This window comes from Meles meles, chromosome 18, assembly GCF_922984935.1.
Source record: "Meles meles chromosome 18, mMelMel3.1 paternal haplotype, whole genome shotgun sequence".
Taxonomy (NCBI): Eukaryota; Metazoa; Chordata; class Mammalia; order Carnivora; family Mustelidae; genus Meles; species Meles meles.
Window position 1 is genome coordinate 17810369 of NC_060083.1, and position 18133 is coordinate 17828501.

General features: G+C 38.3%; 1 protein-coding gene across 3 annotated transcripts in view; it reads left to right on the plus strand.

Annotated features, from left to right (window-relative positions):
- The window catches only part of CCT6B (chaperonin containing TCP1 subunit 6B), a 29299-nt gene extending 19896 nt beyond the window's left edge, over positions 1-9403 (plus strand). For all 3 annotated transcript variants that reach the window (XM_045985966.1, XM_045985967.1, XM_045985969.1), the window contains 5 exons: positions 60-207; positions 5033-5166; positions 7025-7127; positions 8665-8737; positions 9255-9403. In XM_045985966.1, the coding sequence (XP_045841922.1) occupies positions 60-207; positions 5033-5166; positions 7025-7127; positions 8665-8737; positions 9255-9327 (531 nt within the window). In that variant the 3' untranslated portion in view covers positions 9328-9403. The remainder of the gene's footprint in view (positions 1-59; positions 208-5032; positions 5167-7024; positions 7128-8664; positions 8738-9254) is intronic.
- Positions 9404-18133: the final 8730 nt, after the last annotated feature.

The following is an 18133-nucleotide window of genomic DNA, read 5'->3' on the forward strand; positions in this document are numbered from 1 at the left end:
GTCTTCATTTCATAGTAACATTAAGTATTAGAGTTATATCTTCTTGGATTATCGTCTAGGGTGAAGAAAAGTTCACTTTTATTGAGGCCTGTGTTAACCCTCGTTCTGTCACCTTGTTGGTTAAAGGACCGAATAAGCATACTCTGACACAAATCAAGGACGCTATAAGGGATGGACTTCGTGCCATCAAAAATGCCATTGAAGATGGTAGGCTCTTTTTTTTGTGATGGATATGAACCTTATGTATTTTTAAAGTAGTAATACATCTATCATGATACATAGTATTTTAAAAGATATAAATGATTACTCTATTTCTTTTTACTAAGATTTTTCCACTGGAATATTCTTAGTAACTATGCTGTGCTTTTTTTTTTTTTTTGAGAGAGGGTGTATGAACACAAGTGGGGGGAGGGGCAGAGGGAGAAGGAGAAGGACAAACAGACTCCCAGCTGATCAGGGAGCCCAACTTGGGGCTTGATCCCAGGACCCTGAGATCGTGGCCCCAGTTGAAGTCAGATGCTTAACTGACTGAGCCACCCAGGTGCCCTAGTATGCTGCCCTTTTAATTAACTTCTGTTTATGAAGTGAAAAAACACTTAATTTGATGCTGTAGTATCATTTTTTTATTTTTAGAAATTTATTTTTAAAACCACAGGGTGCCTGGGTGGCTCAGTCAGCTAAGCATCTGAGTCTTGATCTCAGCTTAATTCTCAATCTCAGAGTCATGAGTTCAGGCCCAAGTTGGGTTCCATGCTGGGTGTGGAGCCTACTTAAAAAAAAAGAAAAAAAAGAAATTTATTTTTAAAATCATGAAAAGGCTTTTACAGCTTAGAACTCATTCCATTACCTTAGGTGCAGTATAATTTTCAGAAAAATTAGGGAAGAATATTAGCATGTATTATTTACTGATAATTTTTAAACTAACTCCATTTAAAATAGAATAATAAGCACATGAGAAGATGCTCAACATAATTAATCATTAGGAAAATTAAAATCAAAACCATGAAGAGATACTGTTTTACAACTGTTGTGATGGCTATAAATCAAAAAGCTGGACAACAGTAAATGTTGGCAAGGATATGGAGAAATTGGAGCCCTCAACATTGTTGGTGGGAACTGCTGGAAAATAGTAGGGAGTTCCTTACAAAGTTAAACATAGAGTTACTAGATGACCCAACAAATCAACTTTTAGGTATATACCTACGGTATACCTTAATATTCTTTGATCAAGTTGTTCTGGCTGCATTTGTTGAAAAGATTTTTCTTTTTCCAGTGAGTTGAGTTGCCTTTGAAACTTTTCATTGAAAATCAGTTGTCTGTATTTGTGTGGTTCTATTTCTGTGTTCTTATTCTGTTCCATTGATCTGTTTGTCTATCTCAGTGTTAATATACTGTCCTGTTTACTATAACTTTATGATAAGTCTTGAAATCAGCAGTGTCAGTCCTCCCATTTTGTTCTTTTTCAAGGTATTTTGGTTATTTAAAATCTTTTGCAACTTCATACAAATTTTTAGAATTAGCATTTCAGTTTCTACCAAAAAGACTTGAGATTTTGATTGGAATTTCATTGAATCTGTAGAACATTCTGGGAATAATTGGCATCTTAATATTGAGTCATGGTATATTTATTTATTTGAGCCTTCTTGACTCTAGCTCAGCAATATGTATATATATTTATTTCAGCAATATTTTGTAATTTTTAGTGGCGTATCTTTTTTCAGATTTATGTAGTTCATGAATTTTGGTCCTTTGGTACATGATGTTTTTAAAATTTCAATTTCTGATTATTAAGATATAGAAATACAGTTGATTTTTGTATATTGATCATAAATTCTGCAGCCTTGTTAAACTCACTCGTTCTGGTAGCTTTCTTATAGATTTCATTGACTTATCTATATAAGTGGTATAAATGATCACGTTGTCTGCTAATAAAAACAATTTTACTTCTTCCTTTCCAATCTGGATATCTTTTATTTCTTTTTTCCTTTTATTCCATGGGCTAGAAACTTCAATACACTGTTGAATGGAAATGGTGAGAGTGGGCATCCTTTCCTTGTTCCTGATCATACGGGGAAAACACTTAGCCTTTCTCTATTATGTATGATATTTAGCTGTAGATTTTTCTAGAAGTCCTCTATCAGATTAAGGAAGTTCTCTTGCTGAGAGTTTTTATCACGGATGATGTTCGATTTTGCCAGTTGCTTTTCTGGTGATCTATTGAGGTGATTTTATACTTCTTCTCTGTTAGATTATTAATGTGGTAAATTACATTAATTTTTAAACGTTCAACCAACCTTATGTTCTTGAGTTAAACCCTACTTACTTATGATATATTATCCTCTTTAAATGTAGATTACAGTTTTAAAATTATTTTTTAAAATTTTGGATATATATATGGATATAATTTGTTTTAATCATTTTTAAGTGTTACAATTCAGTGGCAATAAGATACATTGTTTTACATTGTTGTGCAACCATCACCATCATCCATCAATAGAACATTTTTCATCTTATAATACTGAAAATCCATAGCTATTAAACAATAATTCTCCATTCCCCTCTCCTCCCATCTCCCGGAAACTACTCTTCTAATTATGGTGTCTGTGAAATTGACTATTCTATGTGCTTTGTTTGAGTGGAATCATCCAGTATTTGTCCTTTTGTGACTGGCTTATTTCACTTAGCATAATGTCTTCAGGGTTCATCCATGTTGTGGTATATGTCAGAATGTCCTTGTTTTTTAAGACTGAATAACATTGCATTGTGTATATATATATATATATATATATATATAAATATATATATTCTCAGATATAGATATATATCTATATCTGAGATTAGGACAGAATATTAGCATCTATCTATCTATCTATCCATCTACAACTTGGTGACTGCATCTTTGCCACCCATTCACATTTTTAAAAAGTTCCTTGTGAGGGGCATGTATACACACACACACACACACACACACACACACACACACGCAGCCTGTTACTTATCCATTTATCCATTGATGGATACTTAGATCACTTCCCCTTTTGGCTGTTGTGAGTAATGCTGCTATGTGTATTGTCCTTTCTATATATTGTTGGACTTGATTTGCTAAAATACTTCAAGAATTTTTATATTTGTATTCATAAGGGGTATTTATATGTATTTTTTGCTTATAATGCCTTTATCTTTTTTGCTGTTAGAATAATGCTGGCCTCAAGAATGAGTTAGAAAACATTCTCTCCTTTTTAATTTTCTGAAAGTGTTGAATTCTTGTGTAGAATTGTATTACTTCTTTCTTAAATCTTTGTTAGAGTTTACCAGTAAAGCCATCTGGGCCTGCAGTTTTTTTCATGAGAAAAATTTAAGCTATAATCAGTCTTTTTAATAGATAGAGGGCTATTCACATTATCTTTTTTTTTTTTTTGAGTCTGTGTCTTTCAAGAAATTTGTCTGTTTCGTCTGTTAAGATCATCAAACTGTTGCCTATGATCTAAATCCTGTTTACTGCCTGTTTTTGGTAAATAAAGTTTATGGGGATACAGCTATACCCATTCATTCAGGTATTATGTGTGCCTCTTTTGTGCTACAATGGCAGGGTTGAATAGTTACAAAGGAGATGGCATGGCCAACAGAGCCTAAAACATTTAAATGTGGTGTTTTGCAGAAAATTTGCTAATCCCTGATCTAAGTTTTCAAGTTGATTAGCATAAGTTGTTCATAATATTCCCTTACTATTTAGTACTTTTAACGTCTGTGGAATCTATAGTTATAATTACCTTTTTCATTTCTGACATTCCTTTTTTTTTGACACTGTTCATGTTTATTTCATTGATTTCTGCTCCAATTTTTATTATTTTCTTCTGTTTACATTAAGTTTCATTTGCTTTTTTCTAGTTCTTAGGGGGGAGGCTGAAGTCATTGGTTTGAGACTTTTCTTCTTTTCTAATGTAGGTGTTTAGTGATACAAGTTTCTTTTTAGGTGTTGCTTTAGTAACATCCCACAAATTTTATGTGTTTTCGCAGAATGGGACCAGGGAAGTTTTTACAGCTACTGGTAATGTTCTCTGATGTTCTGTTTCTTAAGGTGGGTGGGAGGTACATGAGTACATTTATTTCCACATTTATTCTTTCTACCTTATACATATAAATATCCTTCTGTGTATATTCAGTATTTCACAAGAACTTGAAAAATTTTCTAAAATTACTTTTTAATTCTGGTATAATTAACATACAGTGTTATATCACAAGGAACTTTTTAAAATGTGAATAGGTAGCAAGGATGTGGTCACCAAGTAGATAGACGACTCTTTTGAGCAGTTATGTTGTACAGGGAAGCAGAGGAAGGGGCAAGTAATTAAAAAATAATGTGGGATAAAGGAGAGATTCTTTTTGTTTTGTTCTGTTTTAAAGATGGGTGATTCCAAGGCAAATTTGTTGATTCAAGGAGAGTCATAAACTTTACGAAAACCATATCAGCAGGTATAAAAGTCATATCCTGTTGTGAAAATTGATGTTTTTAACCAGAGCTTTTACCTTAGAGTAATAAGAACACCTGTATTTTTCCCTCAGGTAGCTGTTTGGGTTTCGCTTCAGTACAGAAAACAAATACTATCATAAGTCTCAAGAATTCTATACCAAAATGGTGATGAAATTATCTTGGCCTAAAGTTGTCTTTTTTTTAATTTCAAATCAGATACTACAATTAGTTTCTTGTCCCCAAAATTATAAATAACTACCTTTTAAATATAGTCATAAAGAATAAGATGAAGATGGAAGAAATGTCTACTCTTACAGAGAAAGAAGTAAGCTGCTTGCAGCCAGTTGTCTGTACCATGCCTAATTATTTGATGGTGTGTAACTTCAGGATGCTTCATAAGGCATCTGAGTAATCACTGAACTCTGCAACTTACTTTATTTCTGTATATATTTAGGTATATTTTAGGTGTCGGCAGTATAATTGAACACCCTTGAATAGCTAAGTACTTTTTTCTCCGGTGTTTCTGTCCAGCATGCCTTGCCAATCTTTTCCCTCCAACAGGCTGTGTAGTTCCGGGAGCAGGTGCAGTTGAAGTGGCAATAGCGGAAGCCCTTGTTAATTACAAGCACAGTATAAAAGGAAGAGCTCGTCTTGGAGTCCAAGCTTTTGCTGATGCCTTGCTCATTATTCCTAAGGTACAACTATGCTAATGGCCAAAGAACAAGTGGTTAGACATAAGGATGTTGGATTATAAATTGTCCACATTATCTAAGACCAGAGTAGAAAGACAGTTTTTTAAAAAATTATTTTTATTAATATATAATATATTATTTGCTCCAGGGGTACAGATCTGTGAATCGTCAGGCTTACACACACACTTCACAGCACTCACCATATCACATACCCTCCCCAATGTCCAGAACCCAACCATCCTCTCCTACCCCTCTCCCCCTCAGCAACCCTCAGTTTGTTTTGTGAGAGTAAGAGAGATAGTTTTTATTTGCATTTCCCCAGGCATTTTTGTTTAAGATATGTTACAGTTAAGCAGGGAAACTTTTGGATAATAGCTCAGAATCCTTGTCAAAGTTTCATGAAATAACTAATTTGCCCCTTTGCCTATCTCTGAGGACAAAATTTGAAGTAAGTCCAGAAATTTCCTTCAAAAATGGTTCATGATTAATCATAATGAGAAAGTTTAGAACTTAAAATTTAACTAGACTTTAGGGTAGATTTTTATCTTGGTGGTGGTATCCAAAGTGTTATCATCACTTTAAATTGTGGGAAGTGAGAACTTCAGGCTGTTAAGCACTGCCAAATATAAGCGTGCTTTTGTCATTTTCATTTTAATACCTAGAAAAGGAGAGAAACCAGAGATATTCCATGTGTCGAAAGAAGGACAGAGAATTACCATTCCTTTTCCTTTGCCTTAATCTGGTTGTGAACCACTTAGAAACAGAGAAGACCATGTCAAAGGTGTTATTACCACAAAGTAAAAGATTAAGAACAGTGCTAGCAAAGTCTCTTTGTTAATTGCTTTAAAATTATTTATAATGTGTGGAATCTTTGAGAACTGGAAATCTGTTTTATCTTTGCCCCAAACAGCAAAGTCAGTAAGTGATGGTCCGGTAGTTGACACAAACTGGTAAGCCTGGTATATAGTGGTGGTTTGGTTCTACTTGGAAATAAACCAGGTTTAGAGTGCTTTTGTCTCCATTCCTGTTGCCACAGGTCATGACTGTCCTCATGTTGATGAGGACATAAAGATCCTGAAAATATGGAGGGTTCCTTTAGCAGGTGCCTAGGAAAAGCTAGAAAATGTGTGGCTCAAGGAACAAGAAGAAATGATACCATTCTACTAATTTTCCATTTATTATTATTATTATTTTGTAAAGATTTATTTGAGAGAGCACGAGAGAGAGAGAGAGAGAGCGTGCGCACTAGCATGAATGTATAAGCAGGGAGGAGAGGCTTGATCCCAAGACCCTGAGATCATAACCTGAGCCGAAGGCAGATGCTTAACCTACTGAGCCACCCAGGTACCCCCCCATCCATTTTTTAAGAAATCCTTTGCAAGGAGGGAAATTAGTATGGGGTGGGGATGAGGGACTGTAATGTCCTCAGAATTTAGTGTAATACACATAGGGAAGATGTTTATGTAAATATAAAAACTGCTAGATACATGAAATAATAATTTGATTAAGAATGAAATTCTTTGAGGGGCGCATGGGTGGTTCAGTGGGTTAAAGCCTCTGCCTTCGGCTCAGGTCATGATCCCAGGGTCCTGGGATCAAGCCCCACATCGGGCTCTCTGCTCAGCAGGGAGCCTCCTTCCCCCTCTCTACCTGCCTCTCTGCCTACTTGTTATCTCTGTCTGTCAAATAAATAAATAAAATCTTAAAAAAAAACCAGAATGAAATTCTTTGAAAGGAAATGATTACTGTATTATGAATATGTTTTTACAAGACTAGAGGGCAGAGCCTCACTTTTTATATTTGATACTCAAATATATATATGAAGATAATTCACACACACATATTTTTTTTATTCTTAAAGGTTCTTGCTCAGAATTCTGGTTTTGACCTGCAGGAAACGCTAGTAAAAGTTCAGACTGAACATTCTGAATCAAAACAACCTGTTGGTATAGATCTGGATACAGGTAAGAAAGTGAAGAAAAATTAGCTGCTCAGTAAAGAAAGAGGTTATACTATAGTGACCCAGAACTTAAAGTGAGGGATTGGAGATTCGGGTGACTTCAATATTTAAAATTTGTGTGCCTTTAATTTACTTTTGAACTTCTTGAAAGAAAACATTCTTTTAAGAAAAAGTTTTTGCGTGCTTGTTATTTGACTCTTGAGATTGACCAAGAACAAAAGAGACAAAACCCCCTGCCCTTCTAAGCTTATATTATAACAGGGAAAGATAGGCAGTAAATAATAAGCTTAGGGGTGCCTGGGTGGCTCAGTGGGTTAAAGCCTCTGCTTTCAGCTCAGGTCATGATCTCAAGGTCCTGGGATCGAGCCCCACATCGGGCTCTCTGCTCAAGCAGGGAGAGTGCTTTCTCCTCTCTCTCTCTGCCTGCCTCTCTGCCTACTTGTGATCTCTGTCTGTCAAATAAATAAATAAAAATCTCAAAATAATAAGCTTAATAAATAAGTTCCCTGAGCATTTAAAGAGTAATAAATACAATGAAAAAAATAAAAGGATCCTATAAGGAATACTGTGAATGCTAGCATGAGGGGGCTAGCTTTAAAGAAAGAGGGTAGGCAGGGTAGACCTCATTGAGAATATGTCTGTAGAAAATAATCAAAGGAAGTAAGGAAGTAGCCATGTTTGGGAACTGAGGAATGAGTGTCCTGGGCAGGAGCAGCCAGTGGAAAGGCCAGTGTCTGAAGTTTTTGAAGAGGAAGAAGGAGATTAGAGAAGTAACAGAGAGATCATGCAGGGTGTGGGGGCTAGTCCAAGGACTTTGACTTTTACTACAGTGGAAGAGGGAGCAATTTTTGGCAAAGCTGTGATGTGGCCTGATTACATTTAAAAGGATCACTCTGGTTATTCTGTGGAGAGGAGTCTGCTGAACAACTAGAAGGTTGGAATGGCCATTAACCACATTGGAGAACTGTGGGTAGAGCAGCTTTGGGGGAGGAGGCCAGCACTGAGTTTTGGCAAAGTTAAAATCGAAGTGTCTTAGACTTTCCAGTGAAATAGACAGTTGGAAGTATGAGTCTGGAGCTCAAGAAAGAGCTCTGGGTTAGAGATAAAAATGAGAGTCTTTAGAGTATATATGGTTTAAATCCAGAAGACTTGGTGAGAATGCTTGGGGAGTGAGTATAGAGAGAGAAGAAAAGAATCCAGGACTAAGTCACTGGCCACTCTAAAATTAAGAGCTCTGGGAAGACGAGGAAGAACCAGGAAAGTCAACAGAAAAGGAGTCACTAATGTAAAAGGGAAAAACCAGGCTGAATGTGGTGTCCAGGAAGACAAGTGAAGCTAGAGTAGTCAGGAGGCCATGTTAAGTGTTGCTAATCCATGAGGCTTGAGAACTGACCACTGGGTTGGATTTGATAACATGGAGGTCATTGTGACCTGGACACCAGTGATTCTGGTGGTATATTAAACACTGTTAGAATATATAACCAGTATTAACAGAATATATCAAGATTGTAGTGTTAAAATAGTTTGTTTTTACTTTGCAGGTGAGCCCATGGTAGTGGCAGATGCAGGAGTTTGGGATAATTATTGTGTGAAAAAACAGCTTCTTCATTCTTGGTAAATTAATATTAGTAAAAAGAGAAAGACTTTTAGGGACATAATCAGTAACTTTAAAACTTGTCTATTGTTTTTGCCACTCTATAGTGAAAAATGGTTAAGTGTATGGAAAGGTGTAGTATCCAGTTACTAACACTAGCTTCTGTCACTTTACAGTCCTTTGTCCATTTTAATTCTAGCAGTGTCAGATTTGGAAATGTTTCCTTTACTGTTTGAGGGGGAGGGGAAAGAAGGAAGTTTACTGAAATTGTACCACACGTATAGCAGGGGGGAAAAGCAAATGATGTGCTAAAAATGAGCTCAGTTTTGCTGGTACATAAAGTCAAACTTTTGTTTTATCAGCTGAGGATCTGAAATTATAATACAAGGGTGATGTTTGTATTTACAATAGCTTCATCTGGTAATTTCTCAGACCAACACATTAAAGAACAAAGTACTTTTAGTAGCTGAAGATTGCTGGGGGGGAAGATGAGAGCGGGTTGGTAGGCTTTACTTACCCTGTTATCTTTTTCCTCAGCACGGTGATTGCCACCAACATTCTCCTGGTTGATGAAATAATGCGAGCTGGTATGTCTTCTCTTAAAGGGTGATTGAGTTCAAAATCAACTCTTCTAGAAGCTGAGATTTAGTACATTTACATCAGCTACCATTATATAGCCTGAGCCATTCTTAATTTTTGCACAATAAAAGCAGTTTATATTTGCTGGCCTTAGCAGTCTCAATAATACTTCATCCCGTATAAAGAAAACAAGGACTTTCCTAGTAAAGGAATAATAATGAAAATATTTTTCCTTAAGAGTTCTAACTTTGGGGCTCCTGTCTGGCTCAGTTAGAAGAGCATGTGACTCTTGATCTTGGGGTCATGAGTTTGAGCCCCACATTGGGGGTAGAGATTACTTAAATGGTAAGAGAAAAAGAGTTCTAACTTCCTATCCTTTATTGTATGTGTGATATGAAATAATAAGAAATCATGAGCTTTTGAAACTTTTGTAATTTCCTGAGTAACAGGTGTAATAGGAGCATTTTTGGGGTTATAATATTTGGTCTTAGTCTCTGTTTCCAGAGAAAACAGAGCTTAGAAGCTTAGAGCTTCAGGGGCGCCTGAGCGCCTGGGTGGCTCAGTGGGTTAAAGCCTCTGCCTTTGTCTCGGGTCATGATCGGGATTGGCAGGGAGCCTGCTTCCTCTCCCTTCTCTGCCTGCCTCTGTGTCTACTTGTGATCTCTGTCTGTCAGAACAAAACAAAATCTTAAAAAAAAAAATAAGAGGCTTAGAGCTTCTAAGACCATTGGAATTTCTGGAACTAATGAGTGTCTTTTTGTATGCTAAATAGTGACTCTTGATGGGCCCTTAGGAGGGCAACTGGGTGCCAGAGGAACTAAGCTTGTGGTCAGAGGGTTAGAACTTTCAGCCTCTCTCCGCATGTCCCACTCCACCCTTCTACCTCTAGGGTAGGTACAGGGCTGGAAATTGAGTTACTAACCAGTCATGCCTTTGTGATGAAACCTCCATAACAATTTCTAAACTGTGGGATTCGGTGGCCATCCAGGTTGGTGAACACATCCATGTGCCAGGATAATTGGCCCAGTCCAGCTCTCCTCGGGACAGAAGCTCCTGTGCCTAGGAATCCTCTGGACTCGTGCTATGTATGTCTTCCTTAGGTTGTTCATTTATACCCTTTATAATGTCCTTTACAATCTGCTAAATGTGTTTCCATGAGTTCTGTGAGCTTCTGTAGCAAATGATTGAACATGAGGAGGCAGTGATGGGGAACTCCTGATTTGTAGCCCAGTTGGACAGAAGTATGAGTAAAATGGGTACCCACGGCTTGCAGTTGGTGTCTGAAGTGGGAGTCTGTCTTGTAGGACTCAGCCCTTGATCTGTGGGGTCTGCCCTTCCTGCAGGTAGGTAGTGTCAGAACTGATTGTAGAGCACCCACTGGGTGTCTGGAGAGTCGGAGGATTGGTTGGCGTACGGAACCCCCACACATATTTGGTGTCAGAAGTGTTGTGAGTAGGGGAAGCAGTGTTCCCTTAGTAGGCTACTGCACTTTTCATAAAATTGAATCTATTGGGATTCTTAGACCGTTGGACAACTTTTAGTGAACAAAATACAGAGCACAGGTTTTTGAGTACCCAAGTCAACCTCCCATTTATCAGAGGGTATAAATGTAGCAGGACAACATTTTATTCTCTCAAAATTCTTTCAGTAGCTTGTTACTGCCACTGATTCCACTTATAAGTATGACATCAGTTTGTGATGATAGCTTTGGATTTCATAGAAATCTGACATTTTATTTTGTATATAATGTATTATATTTTATCTGGCTCTTTGGTATATATGATCAGCCGCTTACACTTCCGTGCTAGCTCTCTGACCAGGTGGTTAAATGGAGCAGGTCTCATCTGGAAAGCTGGGAGGAGTGTTGGCACCAACACTGGGAAATAATTGGTTTTGGCTTTGAATGGAGCTTTCTGTATCAGTATTATAGCAATAGCTTTCTTGTTTGAAACACTAGATAGAATTAATCTGTTGTATTCTTTATTATCATTAGACTGCTTGTAGTTAATTTCTTTCCATGGATGCAAGTTCATAAGAGATTAAAAGCCAAGTGCATTTAAAGGAGCTTTGGCCCATTAGTGCATAAAAGAGGTTTGTTTAACCATTTCCTGCCTTAGTTGAAAACCTGTACTTTGATACCCCATTTCCCCCGACTTGAAACGTTGTCAACATCTTTCCAAGTTAATAACCATCCTTCTGAGCTGTAATTTCTTTGTGGTTACATGACATTTGATTGTATGGCTATTCTGCGATTTATTTAATTCTGTTTTCAAATTTTTTTTCCCATTAAAAACAAACATCTCGGGGTGCCTGGGTGGCTCAGTGGGTTGGAGCCTCTGCCTTTGGCTCAGGTCATGATCTCAGGGTCCTGGGATTGAGCCCTGCATGGGGCTCCCTGCTCTGCGGGGAGCATCCCCCCCCACCCCTGCCTGCCTCTCTGCCTACTTGTGATCTCTCTAGAGCTCTCTGTCAAGTAAATAAAATCTTTAAAAAAAAAATCTCCTTTTTTAGCTTCTATCCTTGTTTTATAGGATAGGCCTTTTAAGACGTGCACACCATGCATACTGCCAGACTTTGTTCTACATAAAATGTTTAAATTATGAAATATTTTAAATATACCAGAAGGACAGAAAAACATATAAACTCTTTTGTATCCTCCACCTAGCTTTAACAAATAGTAACATTTTGTCATGTTTGCTTCAGATTTTCTTTGTTGTTAAATTGCCACCCTTCCCCACCCACATCCCATCACATGCTTTTCCCACCCTTCCTCCCTAGAAAAAGACTGCCTAGAGGTAGTCTTTGATCTTTGATATATATCATCCCCATGCACTTAAAAAAAAAAACCCACCCTTTTTATATGTATGCATATGCCCGTAGCAATGTAAAATTATTCTTTCTGTGTTTTTAAAATGTAGAGAAAGTATATACTTTTGCTGCTTTTATTTCCTGCTTGACATATGGTTTTGAGATTTATGTATTCGTTCACTTTAGCTGTTTTTGAGTATTCCAGTGTATTTCTATACTATAGTGTATTGATCCGTCAGTGGGCCTTTTGGTTATTTCTAATTTTACATCACTTTAAACACCACAGCATTGAATTTCTATGTACATGTTTCTTTGGGAACATTTGTGAGAGTGTTTCTAGAGATTATACCTACAAATGGAATGGCTTGGGTTTAGCATTTCTCATATTTATATTTACAAAGTGATTATACCAGTTCACATTCTCCCTTGCAATGTGTAAAACTGTTGTTCCATGCCCTTACAACCTTGCTAAGTCTTAATATTTTTAAAGTTTGAATTTTTGCCCATCTGAGGTATTTAAATTATAGCTTATGTTACATAGTTGCCTTGATTACTAGTGTAATTGAACATATTTTCATAAGTCTGTTGGCCATTTTCAGTTCTACAGAATTGCCTATTCACACTGTTGATCATTTTTTTCACTGGATTTGTCTTTCAGGTTGGCATATGTGGGGTTCTGTCTCCACTTATCTATCTATCTGTATTTTACAATATTTCCTTCCAGCCTGAAGCCTTCTCGCCTTTGCAAAATACACAGAAGAATTTGATACACATTTTTATTTTTATAGACTGAAATTTGTCATATTTTTCTTTTCAATTTTTTTGTGTCTCTACAAGAAATTCTCTACTTCAATAATAAAGATCTTTAAAATAGTTTATGAGTTTTCGAATTTTATCACATTTAGGCCTTTAATTCATCTGGAATTTATTTTTGTGTATAGTGTGTGTTGTGGATCTAGTTTTTGTCCCCTTATATTGCCAACCCAATGTTCTCAGATTGACTGATTTATGTTATCACCTCTATCATATATTGTATTCTCCTGGATTGAAAAAATTTTAAAACTTGCATTTGTTTCTGATTTAAATATTTTGTTCCCTTGGTCTGGGTAGATTGTTATTATAACAATATTGCTTTGATTCTTAAAACTTTATTGAAAAGTTTTGATATGTGGTAGGGTGGCCCCCAACCCTTTCTTCATTTTCTTCAAAATTATTTTGGCTGTTCCTGAATCTCATCTTTCCCTTCTTCCATATGAATTTTAGGATCAGCTTGTTGAGTTAGTGTTTTGATTAGAATTGCAATAATTTTATAGGTGATTTCAAGTTGAAATGAATATGTAGGTGTATATACATACCTCCTACTCATAAATGTTTAATATCCCTTCATTTCTGTCTTACTAAGTGCTTCAGTTTTATTTTTTTTTATTTTTTAAAAAGATTTTATGTATTTATTTTGAGAGAGTGAGCGGGGTGAGTGGCAAGGGGAGAGGAAGAAAGAGAATCTCAAGCAGACTCCATGCTGAGCGTGGAGCCCAATGGGGGCTTGATTCCACAATCGTGAGGATCATGACCTGAGCCAAAATCAACAGTTGGATGCTTAACTGACTGAGTCACCCACCACCCCAGTTGTTTTATATTAGTAAATGTTTTGTTTATAATAAAGCTTTAGATGTTTCCTATAAAAATGCATTGGATCTTTGGCTATATTTATTCCTATTAGTCTCATTTTGGAAGCTACTATGAATTGGATATTTTATAAAAATTGTACTTTTTAATTGTTCATCACTGTATTGTAGGCCCTTTGTGGAGTCTTCATATTGGGTTTGTATTCCACAACCTTGCCAAACTCTTATTAGTGCCATAGTTTTTTGTAGCTATACAGGGTTAAGTCTGTTCTTCTTATTACTTTTTTAATTTATTTGAGAGAAAGGGAGCGCATGAGCCGGGAGAGGGACCTTGGGAGAGGGAGGGAGAGAATCCTCAAGCAGACTCCTTGCTGACTGGGGAGCCTGATGTGGGGCTTAATCCCAGGATCCTGAGATCATGACCTGAGCCAAAATCAAGAGCTGGCAACTTAACTGACTGAGACACCCAGGTGAGGCGTCCCATCAGATAGCATAAATTCTTCATCTGTGTGTGAGCATGGTGCAGACTTTGGGCTTCTGTTTCTTGTAGGAGCCCTGAGCAGAGCAAGTTTCCTTACTGTTTACTCAGTAAGTGGGTAGACTTTGCCTAGTATCATGAAGAGGTGGCTTTCAAAGGCTCTTCTTTCCCTTGGGGCCTAGTATCAAATCCTTCCTTCAATAGTGGCCTTCTGTGTGAGCATCAAAACTTGACATCTGAACTAGATCTTATGTCTAGTTTCTTATTTTCCTGGGCTTCTGCTATTCACCTTTAGAGTTGATCACTCTGGGTTTCCTCATGAGGAAAACCTCCCTCCCTTTTAAGTTCAGTATAGGTTTAAAAAATATTTAAATAATTAAATAATATTTATTTATTTATTTGACAGGGAGATAGAGCCAGAGAGCACAAGCTAGGGGAATGGCAGAGGGACTGGGAGAAGCTGGCTCTGTGCTCGACATGGGGCTCAATCCCAGGACCCTGGGATCAAGACCTGAGGCAAAGGCAGACGCTTTAATGGACTGAGCCACCCAGGTGCCTCTGTAGAGTAGTCAACTTTTAGTATGTAAAAAATTCGTCATAATTCCCTTAAAAATTAAAAAAAAAAAATTTGTCCCAAGTTTGTTTCATAAACCTCTCAGTTTCAGTTAAAAGTTTCATGAGCCAAGAATCGTTATCCCCCATCTGCCATTCTCCTAACAGTTTGTTTCTTACCTTTTTTTTTTTTTAAACAGTCTTTTCCGTAACAATAACTCTCTCTCTGAGATCACTTTATTGGTGCCATCACTGTTGTTTTATGTTTTGATCCTGTCTGATAGTCATACATTACTATCCTCCCAGCCTCCCATAATACCACTGCTATCCCAGAGTTTTGGCTCTTAAACATAATTCAGTTTAATATCTCTAAGTATTAAGTCTTGTAACAATCCATTCACTCTTCTTTTACAGCTGCGTATATAATTGTCAAAGAGATCTAGGGGAACAGGAATACAATCATTAAGGACATCCCTAGTGACTCTATAAATAGACTTGCTTTCCTCATCCTATTCTAGATTGAGGTGTTTAAGCTTATCAACAAGGAGATCAAGGGCCTCATGAATTAATCTTCAGCCGTACTTTTCCTGGACAGATTTTTTTTTTTTTTTTTTTTTAATTATTTGACAGCGAGAAACCACAAGTAGGCAGAGGCAGGCAGAGAGAGAGTCGGAAGCAGGCTCCCTGTGGAGCAGAGAGCCCGATGTGGGGCTCGATCCCAGGACCCTGGGATCATGACCTGAGCCGAAGGCAGAGGCTTTAACCCACTGAGCCACCCAGGCGCCCCTCCTGGACAGATCTTAAGGCTATAAAGGAAAGGGACAGAAATGGAAAACTGGAAGATCAGTGTTTTAGAGTTTAGAAGATCAGTGATTCAGTGCTTTAGTGAAAAACAAACATGCAGCTAAGCTATTCCTAAAGATTACCTTGCACTGTAGACTTGATTATGGATTCTTTAAAGATTTTATTTATTTATTTGACAGAGTGAGAGCAGGGGGAGCAGGAGAAGGAGAAGCAGGATTCCCGCTGAGCAGGGAGTCTGATGTGGGACTTGATCCCAGGACCCTGGGATCATGACCTGAGCCAAAGGCAGATGCTTAACTGACTCAGCTACCCAGGCACCCCTTTATTATGGATTTGTGACTACATTGCTGTTTAGTTATTTCATAAATATTAGCCCTTAAGTGTTTTAAAAAAGATATATTTATTTTAGCAAAAGAGGCCCAAGCAGACTCTGTGCTGAGTGTAAAGCCCAGTGCAGGGCTCAATCTCATGACCCTGAGGTCATGACCTGAGCTGGACCAAGAGTCAGATGCTTAACTGAGACACCCAGGAGCTCTAATGTTAGCCTTTCTTTAAAAAGGAGACTTGAGCATCTAAATTGGAGCCTTTATTGACGGGGGGTTTTATTTGAGGACAGAGAGTGAAGTACCAGAGTGCTGATATTTCCCCAGAGCCTACAGATGGTAAGAATGGTTTACCCAGGGGCGCCTGGGTGGCTCAGTGGTTAAAGCCTCTGTCTTCGGCTCAGGTCATGATCTCAGGGTCCTGGGATCGAGCCCCGCATCGGGCTCTTTGCTCAGCAGGGAGCCTGCTTCCCTTCCTCTCTCTCTGCCTGCCTCTATGCCTGCTTGTGATCTCTGTCAAATAAATAAAATTTCAAAAAAAAAAAAAAAAAAAAAAAGAATGGTTTACCCATGACCAGATTTGCCATCTTCTCCATGCTCAGTAGAGTTCTTGATGGTACAGAACCGAGCTGATGACAGTCACAATGAGCAATGACTGCAGTTTCCTTCCTTCCGAGATTTTCTCAGCATTTCTGTTACTTGGTCCCAGAGTCAGCTGGCATAGCCCTGTGTCTGCTCATTGCCTGGGCCAGGATGGAGCCAAGTGTCTTGTTGGACAAACAGCCTGTGGGCCTAAATCTGGCTCCTGCCCATGCCTTGGAGATAAATGTAGATGCAGAGGTTACAGAACAGGTTTGGGCCATATGCTTGCCTGGCAGGTGCTTCACAAAAGGCTCAAGATGCATAGGGTAAGGCTGCAAAAGCAGTGAGCTTAAAAGGACCTTTCTATTGCCTCTTTCTTCTGTAGCCCTTAAGTTATATGCAAGGCCCCTGTGCTGTATGCCGTTTGTTGGTGGAGGTGCTGTTGATGTATGGGAGGCACTATGCATTGTGCTTGACTGTTCTCTCCATTGTTGGATGTTCCCCATCCCTGGCGCACAGGCAGTATACCCCAATTTCTTATGACAGCCAAGAATGCCCTTGCATTTCCAGATGTCCTCTGAAAGACGGTACCACTGGAGAAAACTCCAGCTGTTCAGGAATCAACCCATTTGTATATCATTTTATTACCTGGCTCTTTGTCTTCACTAAACTTCAGCCTCAACAAGTACTTTTTTCTCCTTCACCCCCAGTCTGGGTCAGAGAATGTGACGGGCCGTCCTCTGCAGAAGACAGCTGGAGACTCCCTCTGTCACGCGGTTGTTTTTGTGGAACAGGGTTGTGCTGGCAGTTAAGAATGCTTACCCTCGAACCAGAGTGCGTGGGATCATATTCTGTCTTGATCATCTTTTAGCTGTGGGACCTGGGGCCAGTTAATTAACCAAAGTTTTCTCATCTGTTAAAGAGGGATAATATTATACCTATCTTAGAGGATTCTTGTGTGGATAGTTAGTATATATAAATTGCTTTACTCAGTGCTTGGTCCATGTTTTATACTGAACAGCTGTTTAGCTATTATTTTTATTACCGTCGATGGTATCCATAAGAGAAGGGTAGTTGGTGACATAAATAGAGTAACATCAACTAGTGACAATAACTCTGCAAGCTTCTGGCTTTAGCTGCTAGAGCTCAAGAAGTGTCAACACTGCTTCAGTGGTAGGACCACGAACCTGCTGCTTGGAGGCAGGTTGGATGCTCGAGACTATGCCAGAGGGGTGTGTGAGATGAGTGTTTTCTTTCCTGTTTCCCCGTTGGACACACTGTTAGTCTCTACTGCAGACTATGACTGATGAAACTTGTGTAGGTTTTGTGTGTGTGGGGGGGGGGGGGGAGGGTTAGGTAATGTTCCTAAAAGACCATAAGGCCTATAAAGCCATTTTCCCTATAGTATAGGGAAAATATTTCTGCCTAGGCACTGTGTGACATTAGCTGAGAGTTCTTTTCTGTCACTCCAAATTAAACTTTCTAGAGATGCAGGCTTGACCTCACGCATACATGTGGGTAAGCTGGAAGTAGCATCCTCAGTAGCATCAGGGACCCAGGACTCTAATTTTTTAATTGCACAATTCCAAACATAAGATTTCCATCCTCAGGGTTGCCTTTATGATCGGTGATGTCTGTTGGAACTTCAGCCATCATATCTGAGTT